Raw genomic sequence first — 13,654 nt, forward strand, 5'->3', positions numbered from 1 at the left:
CAGACTTTCTCTTGACGACATCTTTCGGTCATTATAAAAGCGCGTGGTATGCAAAGACAGATTTAAAACAAAACAAGATTTTATTCTTTGGTATAAAGGCACTTTTACAGAAATGGGGAACAGACTAAACTGGCATTAACTGCAAGATCGACTGGTCATTCTCATCCATATCAGGTTCACACACAAATAGGTACTTGAAAAACAATAGTTACTGTGGTAGGAAAGGAAAAAAAATCAATTTCTTTTATTATGGTACAATATTTCCATGCCACACAATTAGACACTCCTTAAAAGGCTAGACTCCAGGATTATTCCTTAGCAACTTGTTTCTGGCTCTTTTGTGGTCGACTGGAAACTGGTCCGCAGGCCCAGGGTGTGGATTCTGAGGCCTGATCTGCCACAAGACCACCGCTGGCGAAAATTACAGGCCGATTACAGCACTGGGTGCTGAATCTGTCATGGCGAAGAATTCACAGCTAACAGCAGCTTTGACAGATGCAAGTGGAGCAGCGTTAGTTCATCCCGTGTGTTTGTGTGTGTGTGTGTTTGTGTGTGTGTGTGTTTGTGTGTGTGTGTGTTTGTGTGTGTGTGTGTTTGTGTGTGTGTGTGTGTGTGTTTGTGTGTGTCTGTTTGCTTGTGTGTGTCTGTGTGTTTGTGAGAGAGAGAGAGAGAGACATCGGCTTCTTTTTTTCAGGATGCTTTAATCTAAAGCAGCTTATGGTTTCACTCATGATCAGTAATCAGTTCAAGTTAAGCACCTTGCAAAGTGGACAAAAATTACCAGGATTCATCCTGGAACTTAAACCAATAACCATTTATTGACAAGTTCACATAATCCAAGCTGTGGGATACAATCTCTACACCCCTCACAAATCTTCCCAATTTTCCCTGTAAAGCCATTGGTGGATTGTCATGTAGAGACCAAGCAGAGCAATACCACACATTCCTGTATTTAGGCACATCTGTCAGTAACACAGGGGGTGAGTGTTTCCTAGAAAGACGTTGAAATAAACAGAAGTTTATGTAACATTTTTTAGTTGGGGATTCTGTGGGAATGACACATTCTGCCATTTTGAAGATGAATTCAGATCCTTGCCCTGTCTGTGAGTAATATCTGCTGGGTATTTCATCGGAGCTTTGCCCTCAAACCTGACTGTGAGGGTACATCTGGATCACAGTTGGCGACTGTCCCAGAGGTGAGGGCAAAAAACAAAACAAAATGTGCTTTAAAAAAAGCATCTAAAAGCAGGTGTTTCTCACTCACCTGTACCAGATGTGATGATCCCATGATGACCATCAGAAGCCACTTTGAGAGTCAAATCACACACCTCAGATTCCATGCTGCCCTAGCATCATCCCAGGTAAGATGTGAAGAAAGAGGCAATTTTCAGGAGGTCATTACAAAACAAATGTAGCAGCCTGACCGTGGGTGGGTGGGTGGTTCCCGGTTCTCATTGGCTGGCCACATGTGTGAAATAGCCAATCAGAGCTCATCTTTAGCAGCACGGTGCAAGGACGACTGGAGGACGTCCGTGTTCTGGGCCTCGCTGCTGATTTCCGCCTGCTCGTGCGTCTTGCTGCCCGCCCGCGCCCGGTCCCAGTCTGTGGGCATCTTCTCGTTGTCCCAGACGGTGGAGGTCTCCGTGTCACTGATGTAGCCCGGTTCCCCCGTGTAGTGGGTGGGGAACACCAGTAGGGGCTCTGCAGAGAATGCTTTTAGGTCCCGAGTTACAAACTGCTCCATGTAGTCCGATCTGGGGTGGGGTAGGATGGAACGAAGACAGCGGGTGATGGACACAGCATAGCGACATGCTACATGGAGAATTTACAAACTCCAAGGCAGGGCAGAGAAGTGACCTGGGCAATACCTACACTGGGTGCTTGTTGAACATGATGGGGAGGAACTCGTCCACTGGCAGCATCCTCTTCAACGGCTCGGCCTTCAGCAGCTTCTTGGCGCCTTGTAATGACATCACGTACCCCAGCGTCCAATAAGAGTAGTCGGCCTCAACTAGGTTGTGGATGTTGGGAACGGCCTTCTCGGGACGCTCAACCTGCATTCTCTTTCTCCCTATGTAACTGAGAAGGGGGGGGGAAGCAGGAAGCAGATGAAGAGAAGGTAGAAGAGGAGGAGAGGAGATGTTGAATGGCGTGAGAAGAGTAGAGGAAAAATCAGCTACAGTCTTGGACAAACTACTAAAATGGGTACATGATTTTCATATATTCCATAGTACAGTATATTGATGCTGGAACCCCCTTAGTGCCCTTACATGAGGTCCCAGTCCAGTCCCTCCTTCTTCACCTCCAACATCAGGTTCTGGAGGCGCCGCTTGAAGAAAACCTCAAAGCGCAGGTCGTCCTCGATCACCACCGACACCTCGAGCCCCCGATCCACAATCTGCGGGAAGATGATGGGGGAAGAGGATCAGCTCGGAGGACAGGAGACGCAGGAGGGCACAGCTCTCAGGCAGAGCGCCCTCGTACCTCCTGCCAGACCGAGTAGTGTGAGAGGAAGCAGCCCATCTCCCCTCGGGTGAGGGGCCGGCCATGGTAGGGGTCGCTGTAGCCGGCCAGCATGTGGATTCCCAGGGCTTGGATCTGGCTGGCGTTCAAGGCCCTGAGCGGGAGAGAGATGGAGAGAGAGGTTTCCCTGACCGTGGCACCATTCTGGCATCAAAAATGTAAAAGCTACCCAATCCGGCGACCTACTTGCCGTCCACGGCGGGGAAGACCTTGCAGTCGATCTCCTGCTCATAGAGGGACCTCAGCATGCGCTTCCGCCGGTCAGGACGACGCTCCAGGTTGATCATGAACATCTGTGGAGGCACGCCCCCCCTCTGAAGCTCCGCCCACAATCAATTAATATATAAAAAAAAACAGTTGTGTTTTTTTTTTTGCCCCACCTCGTCAAAGCCCATCTTGTCCGGATTTTTCTTAGGGACGGGTGTGAACCTAGAAGGTTCTATGGGAGGGTTCCGCACTGTTTGGGGCAAAGGGGACAGACCGGCTGAGTAACAACAGAAAGACCACAGACCGTTTCTGTACCCTAACCCTCGAACCCAGGCCTACCCATGACCTCCAGAATCGTGTGCAGGAAGCTGTCCGCCTCGTCCTGCAGGGAGCTGTGGACACGCAGAGGGATGGGCAGGAACCCATAAATCTCTCTGTTACACAGGAACATTTGGACGTCTATAGGAAGGAAAGACCATAAACGTTTGCCAGGATCGGCATGATGCACGTCTTGCAGGGTGACTATGTTACAATCAAAAAAGACCTAATTGCCCCCAAGTTAATTATAGCATAGCTAAATACCACTTACAAACACATAATCTTTACGTACTGTGAGAACAGACGGAAAATGTTGGTTTTGAACCACTTCTATAGAAGAATTGAAACAATTGAGTTTTGCCTGAATTGTAGCATAGTGTGGCTCTGTAGGTTAAGGTTCTATGCCTAGAATCAGAAGGTTGCCGGTTCAAATCCCATGATTAACAGAGTAATTTCACCATTGGGCCCATAACCCCCAAGGACTGTTTTGGAGATAAAATAGTCTGCTAAATAAAATGTATGTAAATTAATTTAACTTTTGTTACAATACGTATCCCCCTCCCTGATCTCATACCCGCCATGCGGGCGGAGAAGGCGAAGATGATGATGTCATCGAAGGCCCAGCTGTAGTCCGGGTGCGGGGGGTGGAAGGCCAGCTGACGCGACGCCTGTTTGCGCAGGTCCACCAGGAAGGTGGAGTGTACCATGGGCACGGCGAAGCTGCCCTTCCGCAGGCCCTTCCGGATGGGAAGGTAGGCCGGCGTCCGCTTGTAGTAGCCCTGGGGGGGGGGGCGGCACGCAGACAGCTTACACTCCCAAGGATTCACTTTGTTGCCGTTAATAATTTTAAAAATACACCTCGCAGTGAAACTCTAAAAATCTACACTGTTACATTTAATGCTGCTAAAATGAATATATGACTGAACTACTGCACTTTGGTTAACTACTCAGCTACATATTGCGTTATATTTCATTTACACACACACACACACACACACACACACACACACTTTCTCCAATATGCAGCATTGGTGGACAAAGCACAGAGTTTTTTGTACATGTAAAATGACATTAAAGATTCCATTACATATATTCTATTATGTATTATAATTTATTAAACAGCAATTCTGTATTGTGATGACCCCAAGACATTAGACCTTTCATTGACTGAATTTATCCCTAGAAGGATAGTGATCTAATACACAACAAATACTTGTAATTGTTTTAACATGAAATAATTCAGAGACCTGGAGAAAATGAGGAAGACAGATGTGGGTGGCCCTTCCAGCTGGAAGCACACGCGCTCGTACCTGAGTGGTCATTCCACACCAGAAGTTGGAGTAGGCCGCGCGCGACTCCAGCAAGGGAGCCACCACGGTCTTGTCCTCCTGTATGAGCTTCCACAGCACATCTGGATTGGTCAGGATGTTGTCACAGTCCACCAGCTGAAGCAGAAGAGAAACAGGACGGATCCACAGGACTGTGACCTGTTTATGTCATGTCTAGGTTGCAAAGACTACCATCCTGGCCCTGGGTATCATGTCGGACAACAATACGACTGCAAAAAAACATTTTGTAGTATGCATTTCTAAAAATAATAAACTCCCAAAATTATTCTAGAAGTGGCCACTAGGAGTCAGTATTTGGTGGGGGCAGTCAGCGATGTCACAAGTGTGCTTTGCCAGCCACGTGAGAAACAAAGCTGAAGTACAAAGGACTGTCTACATGGAGCTGAGAAAGAATGTGCCACTTGAGATGGTTTAAAACTGGATTTTCTGAGATTTATGTGTAACATGTTAAATATATTTTAATGCTTTAATTTGCTTAACAATGGTAAAGAGTACGTACTACAGCCTGCCTGTAACTGAAGAATGCAAAAGGCATTTAGAAGCACTTTACAGAGTCTCTTCAGCAGTCTAGTGCCCCCACTGTCTGCGAGGGGTAACGCACCAGGAAGTAGTCAGCCCACATGTCTCGGGCAGCATCCAGAGCTGCCTGCCGTAGCTTCATTACGTGAGCATAGCGGTGGTTTGTCCAGTGCTTTGGTCCGCTCTCATCCTCAAAAGTCCTGCAGCAAGATGTGTAAGGCAATTTCAAGCAGTTTCCCAACCCAGTCCTCGGACACCCCCCAGACAGTCCGTATTTTTGCTCCCTCCCAGCTTCCAACATGCCGGTACCATGTATTCTATGTTCTTGATTGGCTGGGAGCTGGAGGGGACCAAAAATGTGGACAGTCTGGGGGTGTCCGAAGACTGGGTTGGGAAAAACTGATTTAACGTGTCTCTCTCTCTCACTCTCCCAGTCTCTTTCTCTCTCTCTCTCTCGCACACACACACACACACACATATGTGGCATGAGGGCACTCAGACTCACTCACCTTGGCTCCACCTGTGGCCTCCACTCCACATAGTGGTAGAAGCTCTGCACATCGGTCAGCCACTGACGCAGGATGGCCGTCGTGTTGTCCACGTTGTGGTCCGTCGCCACCCTGTGGACAAAGTCACAAAGTACACTTCAGTTAGCTCATTGAACTTTCACACTAAATAAGCAGCTATTGATACATTCATGGCGAAGTCTATTGGTTACATGTCAAAGTTTATAATGATTTTCAAATAAATAAATACCTGAGAAGGTAAAACCTTAAAACACACAGCAATAATGAGATTCCCTGCAAATTTTGAGATTCAAATCAAGGTACTTTACATTGGCTTTAATAATGAAATACAGAACAGTCTTTTAATCTTAGGAAAAACATCCAGCAAAGTGCTTACAGGGAGATATATTTCCCTAATAGCATTAATAAAAATGTGCTTAAGTGACATAGGGCTTTGCCATGTGAGGCACACAGGGGATTGTACTCTTCAGGGTCATTTCAGTGCAAACACTACATTCATGGACCTGCATCCATTCATGCTCTGGAACAGGTCTTGTTCTCTATCAAGAAGAACTTGGTTACTCTTTCTGCTTGCTTTAAACACCGGGGAGCAAACTGGGATCATCTTCCCTTCGTCACACATCTGCAATATGTATGGTCCTCCATCCCAGCCCCGCCCAGGCATCTGGCAGATGTTCTGCCCCCCCCAAACCACTGCCCCGCACAGGGTCGCGGGCATGTAAATCAGCGTTTCCCCCAACCTGGTCCTTGAGGACCCACAGACTGTCCACATTTTTGCTCCCTCCCAGCAGCTGGGGAGGAGTAAAAACATGGACTGTCTGCGGGTCCCTGAGGACCCCATTGGGAAACAGTGATAAAAAGAGGCTGCAGGGACATACGCTGCATAAACAGCAGCATGCTGTAAACAATTAGGCCCTGGGCCTCTCGTGCCTGGACTGCAGCGATGGAGCAGATGGGATCAGTTGAAACATTAAGCCAAGTGTCAGCTCTGATCGCATCTAGAGAGAAGAACAGAAGAGACATTTTCTAGCTCCTATTCAGAAGTTGAGAGAACATCTGTGGCCTGTACTACGAAGCGGGGTTACTGGCTTATCGGGGTAACTTGTCGGATTTAAGGTAGTCTGGGCAAAATGTAAGTGAACGAATATGAAGTCCATTTAAACTGTGGTACCTTAAATCTGACAAGTTACCCCGATAAACCAGTAACCCAGCTTCGTAGTACTGGCCACTGTTTTTCTAGACCACTGGCTCCCATTTCCCAAACCCTAAATCTAAACCCTAGATCAGTGTTTCCCAATTTGGTCCTTTAAGACCCACAGACATCCATGTTTTCGGTCCCTCCCAGTTCCCTTCCTGGAAGCTGGGAGAAAGCAAAAAAAGTCGACTGACAGGAAGCAAAAACGTGGGCCGGATGTAGGTCTCTGAAGACCGGATTGGGAAACGCTGCCCTAAGATCAGCCCAATATCTGGCAACCAAGGGCAGAGCTGGGCCATGGGAAACTGACAGTACAGTGACCACCAATGACTAAGGTAGCAGGCTACTCTGAAGCTATATTCAAAACCTAGGAGACAGAACCACCATTTTACCCATAAGAAAACCATTTAGCCTGGATTCTTTAATGGAATCACCAGCCACATTCACAATTAAAACCATAAAGCTGAAAATATATTAAGATCTGAAGTAAACAATAAAGAGAAACAATTAACTGCTGTGAGTGAACATGGAGAAGAGTTTAACATGAACTTAAACAAGGGGAGTTGAGTTAGATTTAAAACAGGCAAGTTCGTGGCACTAATATTTATACATCCAATCACAGCTGGCCTGTGTCTCTGCACTGCGGTCTGAAGAGCCCCCAGGTGTATCGTCTACATACCAGGCTATTCATCGCGTATGCCCTATGAACCTGGCCAAGAGAACAGCATGGCTGCGGTTCAAAGTACAAACCTGACCATGTGTCTGCCTGTAGCCTTGCACCTGGTCTCGCACTGACTGGTATTTTAATGCATCGCTGTTGCCCTGTGCCTTCCACACAAATGTGGTGTAAGAATGAACACTGTGCTTTTCCAAAACACATGACAATACAACTTGAAAGAGGTGGCGGCTCAATCCAGGAAACTCCCACCGCCTCGAGGACGGAAAGCATTCACAGCTAGAACAGACACCAGAAACTCGGAAATGAGGAATCTGGGAGTGGATGTGCAACAGCAGGCAAAAGTCTGGATACGCCATGCTGCCTACAGAAGAGAGTGATAGAGTGTCACATCATATGAACTGGCCACCTGACCAAAAAACACAGTAGAAATGGTTTTGGTGGAGTTTTGTTGGAGTGCCCAGTATATATGTGGGACCTCCTTCGGGACAGCTGGGAAAGCATCCCGGGAGACCGCCTCGTGAAACTGGAGCCGAGGAGAAAGCAGGAGAAAGTATGGGTCAGCCAGCCTCCGAAGCAACTGGAGTTAAGGGTCTCACTCAGGGCCCAATGGTGGGATCACTCTGCTGACTGTGGGATTTGAACAGGCAACCTTCTGAGTCCCAACTCACAGAGCTCATTGGCCGCTTTTATATAAAAAAAAAGTTCTGTGGTTGTATTATATTTAAGAGACCACAGCACAATTTTTTGTTTCACTCATTTCTCAATTTATGGGTGTGATTCTCTAATATTTTTTTTTTTTTTGCAAACTGCAGCCTGGCTCTTCCCCATTTCTCATTAATGAAGGGCTTCTTCCTTGCTTCACTTCAGTCCTGCTTCTAGGAGCCTGATATGAACTGTCCTAGCAGTGCACTTCACACCTGCACTTTTGAAGGTCACTTGAGGTCATCCTCCGATTCATGTGGCACTGCCGGATCAGTTGACAGTCATCTCTGGCATTAGAAAGTCGCTTCTGCCCTCTACCTGGCTGGTTATTGGTCGTTGACGTCCCTGACCAGCAAGGCACCACTGAGGTACCCTGAGCAAGGTACCGCCCCCAAGCACTGCTCCCCGGGCGCTGAATTAGCTGCTCCCTGCTATGTCACATTGTCACATATGGGTTAAATGCAGAGGACACATTTCTTTGTTGTGCGCTGTGTGCTGTGGTGTGTCAACAATGACAATTAATCACTAAATTCAAATTCAAAAATTGGGGATGACTGGCAAAAAAAAAACACACTCAAATCACAGGCAGAGTCTGAAAAGATTGATATAAACAGACCAAAACACATGAGGAAGACGGGCTGATAACGAGTGAAGCTGCTTCTTGGAAAAACAAAGAAGGTTAACACAAAATTCCAAAGCTTTTGAGGTTTGCAAAAATCATCGAAAAAAAAAAAAAGACAGATTTAGTAGCAGAATGTGTAATCATCTGACACAGTGAGATGTATTGTAATTAAGATTGTTTCATGCCTGCACTTACTTATAACCACACCAAACATATTTCATTTAGCTCAGCCAACTCAATTACAGTCATGCATGCGAGTAAAAGATCGCAGAGGGCTAAACGCCACCCGGGTGATCACAGACGGCCACAAGATGAAGGTTACAGACGCAGAGGGCATGTTTGTGAGTGCGGGTTTGGAGAGAGAGTCGGCACCTGCCAGACAGAGAGAGGGAGCCATTGAAGTGGCTTTATGCTTCATTTTAACCCCCCCCCCCGTCCCAGGTTGGCTTTTTGACAGCGCAAGACTCACTGCTGCAGCAGGACCCAAAGCTGAAAGCCGTCCAAAGCCTTAAAGTGTGTTTGTGGAGCTAAAGCCCCACTGTTACACTCATCAACACTGTGGCCAATGGCGCTGCAGCAGAAGAGCCTGGCAGCCATATCTGCTGACCAAAGCTGGGAAGAATGTTGGCAAGGAGCACCGTGGAAGGTTCTCCCCATGTTCTGTTGGAAGCACGAACACGTGGAATTTTTTCTGTTCGTCGGCCGATTCTGTTCTTGGGTAAAAGATCTACAAATCCCAGCAAGCCATCCTTGAGAGCTAAAAGGAGAACCCTGGAGGCCTGACTGCAGTCTGAAGGCAGGCCTTCATAGTTACACCTATATCTTGGTTGATCTTGCATGCAGGGCTGGTTTTCTCTCACAGCACACAGTCCCTGACCGCCTCCCTGGTGGACGAGACACTGCTGGTAGTGTTCCAGTGTTTTTGGGCTAAAGCCATCTGGTCTGTTTACTTCAGTCTAAGAAAGTCCACCTTGGAGTAAACATCAGTGGATCACATAAGCATGACTGCACGTGCGTGCACACACACACACAACCAATTATATCTTTGTTTGGACTCTCCATTCATTTCTATGGGGAAAACTCTAATCCCAACATAACGACCTTAAACCCTACCCAGCCCTAACCTTAACCATAAGTAACCAAACAAAATACAAGACTTTTGGCTTTTTTAGTTTTTTTAATTGCATTCACAGATCTTTGTGGGGTCCTGGAAAATGGTACCCACGATGTCAAAATAATAGTTTTTTTTAAACGTCCCCCACAAAGTAATATAATCCTAATTCTCTCCCCCCCCCCAGTTCACCAACTGGTTCCAGCTGCCCTAATCCACACTTAAGTAAGATCTCCCACATAACAGCACCTTAGTCATGGACCAAATTTCTCTCTTCCAATGAGAGTGCTTCACTACCCCCATACATCCAGAAACATGATTTAACTTTCCTTTAAATAAGGCCAGCATGGAGTCAGACCTTGCGCAAATCTTAAAGACACAGTATCAGATTTAGGATGTTTCCACATATATATCTGAATAATAATAATGCTTAAAATACTTTGCAGGCGCAGGCATCATGGAAAAAGGAAAGAGAAATATTCCGGTTTATTTTTTTTTACCTCTGAGAAAGCTTGACAACACAGGCTTTAAGGCTTGCTATGTGGGGATTTGTGTATTGGTCCGTAGCAAACCAACCATAAAACCGTAAAATCATAAAAGGAGCCGTTGCAGGCCCCTGCAAACTTAAACGATCATAAATCATAAAGTCTGAGCACTCAGGGCTGAACGAGAAGTACTAAAGTGTCCATTCAATAATGCGACACCTCAGAGTGACCGTGACCTCCCTGACAACGCAGCACTGAAGCAGGTAGCATTCATTCAAGCCAGCGACTTCACTAGTTCACAGTTCCTGTGTACCCCAAAGGAGGAAGACAGGCGTTTAAGACGCTCATGACAGTGGAACTCGATAGTTGTAGGCCAACAACGTGAGGAAGGACAACTCATTCATTACTGTTAGAAAGGGAAGGTCTCGGGGCGGACAATAATCCTGGGCCCTGCGCTCTAGCCCCCCCCCCCATGTCAGCCTAGGGCCCCCAGAGAAGTCAGTCTGCCCCTGGAGGGTCTGGAGGCAGGGATGCCCTGGCAAATTCAGAGGACCCAGAACTTTACAGGGGCCCTTGAATACATAAAATTATGAAATTATATAATGGGGGGGGAGGGGCAAGGTGACATTTTGTCGGGGACCCAGACTTTCTAGCTACATTGCTGTCTGAAGAACCCAGAGGTTTTGAGGTAAGTCTAAACGCTAATGTCCTTTCTCCTGGGACAGGACACTGTGTGATGCTGGTTTTCCACTGAGCGCCCCCACCCCCCACCAGCTGTCTGAGCCCAACATCATCCAAACAAATTACACTGCGCACACACACTCTGTCTCACACGCCCATCACTTGGGAGTCAAAAACATGCAGACAAACGCATATAGTGATATGCAATCGTATGCAGAAATATCTCAGTATGTTGTGTTTTTTCACCGCACGTATAAGCTACTTACAGTCGCTCCTCGAACATGAATCATCGCAGACAACGTCTGGGGATCCTACTACACTTACAAAGCTTAGGACAAAGACGACAGTGTGTATTCATATTTCAACGGTGTCACTGGGAGACATTGAGCGTAAAAAGACAAAGTTGAGAGTCTTAAAGGTAACAGCAGAGGCACAAACTCTTTCTGTACAAACCTGCAGATCGATCAAATGTTTACCAAATTAAAATAAAATTTACCAAAAGTACAAAACTATGCAACATTGCCAAAAGTTAGTGACAAAAAAGCATTTCCTTTACAAATATAAAACACACATTTAGAATTGGTGCTGGTTTTATACAAAGTTATAAAAAGGCGTTTTCGTTATTCAGGAACTTAAACCATCCAAAAACTATTTTGAAACGGTGTATAAAAACAGCTCAAAGGTTTATAGCCCCGCTGGCGGCTCCCGGACCCCTTTGCATTCCCCGACATGCAGCCCCTAAAAGCCGCGCCACGTCTCCCCTCCATGCGGCTTTGTCCCTGCATGTTCAGTCGTTTGCTATCAATTCCTCCCGTCTCCGTCTTCTTAAAAAAACAGGGCAATGGAAAGTGTAGCGTGTATGGAAATATGGACAAGAACAATAAGTAGGGCTGATTATTTATTCTGGAGGATACGATTCGATCTACCTTTTTTTTGGCTGACAGTGACCAGCGGTGGAAATTCATAGCATTTAACGTTACTGGACAATATTTCTTCAAAATTATATCGAACACTGGCTAAATCCGTCCTCGAACTTCTGGAGTGGGATAGGAAACCGCCCCCACCCCTGTGGCGGGGGGACGAAACGTATACGAAAAAAAAGCAACACAAATCACTAACTGGATTTAAAATAATTGTTTTTCAGGGGACAAAAACACAGACAACTACGAGCTGAATGCCTGATTAGAATTGCCGAAAAGTACCTGGATTATAGCCGAACTTGTAGAAACTACAAATAATATGAACGTACACAACTACATGTTTAACATTTGTACATATAATACTGCTACTTTGGCTTACTTAATCAAAATTAAAAGCTCGGGTAACCTTTTATTCGGTATTTGGCAACTTTGCGGTATTTCTTGAAACTTTCTTGCGCTTTATATGCAGTTTGTTTAGGGTATAAATGACGTCATCGCCCTTGTTAAGAAGGGCACCGTCAACGTGTACGTAGTACAGACCCCTCAACCCCTCTCTGTCTTTCAGCATGTTAAATGAACCGAAAGTTTACATTTTTGAAAATGCATGAAACTTACCACAGAGAAATGCGATCCTTGGGATAGTTGAGGTTATCGATGGTTCCGAGGAAATATGGGAGGGAATGCTCGCTATTGCGGCAGATGAGGGCTATCAGCACCCGCGGAGCGAGCAGCGGGGACTCGGGGCTCCAACGCTCCTCCGGGAAATACCCATGGGCCGGTCCGGGCAAAACGAGCGACAGAAGAATAAACAGCGACACGGGGAAGGGGCACATCGCAAAAATGTGCTTAAAGATGGGGGGAAAAGCTGTCAGTGAGCACAGAAAGAAGGATGTGCCGAGACTCCAGTCCCTAGATCACTTTTTGAAAGCCACCGACGGAAGGCCAGCGGCGCTGAAATGCAGGCAAATGGAAATTAAAGGGATTGCCTTGCAACGTCATTTTCCAGTCCAGCTGGCGGCTATATAAATACGCGCAATAACAGTTTAGAAGCAGAGAAGAACAGAATCGTACGTTCCATGAAATGTCAGTGCAAAATCACTGCTTACATTAAAAGGTGTAAAACAAGAAAGAACAATACGACTATATGCTACGCATACTTTAAACAAGTAAAAATCACAGGATGACTCGACATAGAATTATTATTTTGGTGATAAAAACTTCAACCTAAACAAACAATATTCTGTTTAATGTCGTTCAGATTTTGTCGTTGATAATCGAGCATCATTCCCTTTAAGGGAAGCTGGCGTGGATGTCGCGTGAAAAAGTCGTATTCCAAAGCCTGCTTTACTTTTGTTGGTAAGCAGACCGAATGTGGGTTATATGCAGCACATTACGCGACACTACACAAGAAATACATGACTTGTTAGTATATATACATTGTATATACACACACACACACACACACACACAATCCTATATACTGCACTGTACTCAATTATACTACGCTATACTAAACTATGCTATATTCGTGCCCGGCCCCCATACACGCCGACTACGCAGTGCTCACTCAATGGCTTCTGATAAATACTGAGTTACATTTATACATTTATAATCAATAGACAACGTTGTAATAGAATACAGCCAATAATTTATTGATTTATATACCTAATCTTAAAGTGTACCTTATTTGAAAAACAAGATAACGTGATTGCAGTAAAAAAAGAAGAATTGTATTGCATTTATAGTGGTAATGCTTCCCGAAAAATATCCAGAAATATTTCTTTCTTTTCTCTATTAATGACGAGCTGGGCGTCTT

General features: G+C 45.8%; 1 protein-coding gene across 1 annotated transcript; it reads right to left on the bottom strand.

The window, feature by feature from the left end:
* Positions 1 to 57: 57 nt before the first annotated feature.
* On the bottom strand, positions 58 to 12,857 carry colgalt1a (collagen beta(1-O)galactosyltransferase 1a). The gene is made up of 12 exons (XM_023821903.2): positions 12,454 to 12,857; positions 5,426 to 5,536; positions 4,999 to 5,116; positions 4,359 to 4,493; positions 3,623 to 3,827; positions 3,070 to 3,189; positions 2,904 to 2,980; positions 2,710 to 2,816; positions 2,485 to 2,617; positions 2,271 to 2,398; positions 1,873 to 2,079; positions 58 to 1,754 (listed from the first exon to the last, which is right to left on the bottom strand). The coding sequence occupies exons 1-12, from the start codon at positions 12,669 to 12,671 to the stop codon at positions 1,484 to 1,486; spliced, it is 1,830 nt and encodes a 609-aa protein (XP_023677671.1). The 5' UTR covers positions 12,672 to 12,857; the 3' UTR covers positions 58 to 1,483.
* Between the last annotated feature and the right edge of the window lie 797 nt (positions 12,858 to 13,654).

This window comes from Paramormyrops kingsleyae, chromosome 22 (genome assembly GCF_048594095.1).
Source record: "Paramormyrops kingsleyae isolate MSU_618 chromosome 22, PKINGS_0.4, whole genome shotgun sequence".
In the NCBI taxonomy this organism is placed as follows: Eukaryota; Metazoa; Chordata; class Actinopteri; order Osteoglossiformes; family Mormyridae; genus Paramormyrops; species Paramormyrops kingsleyae.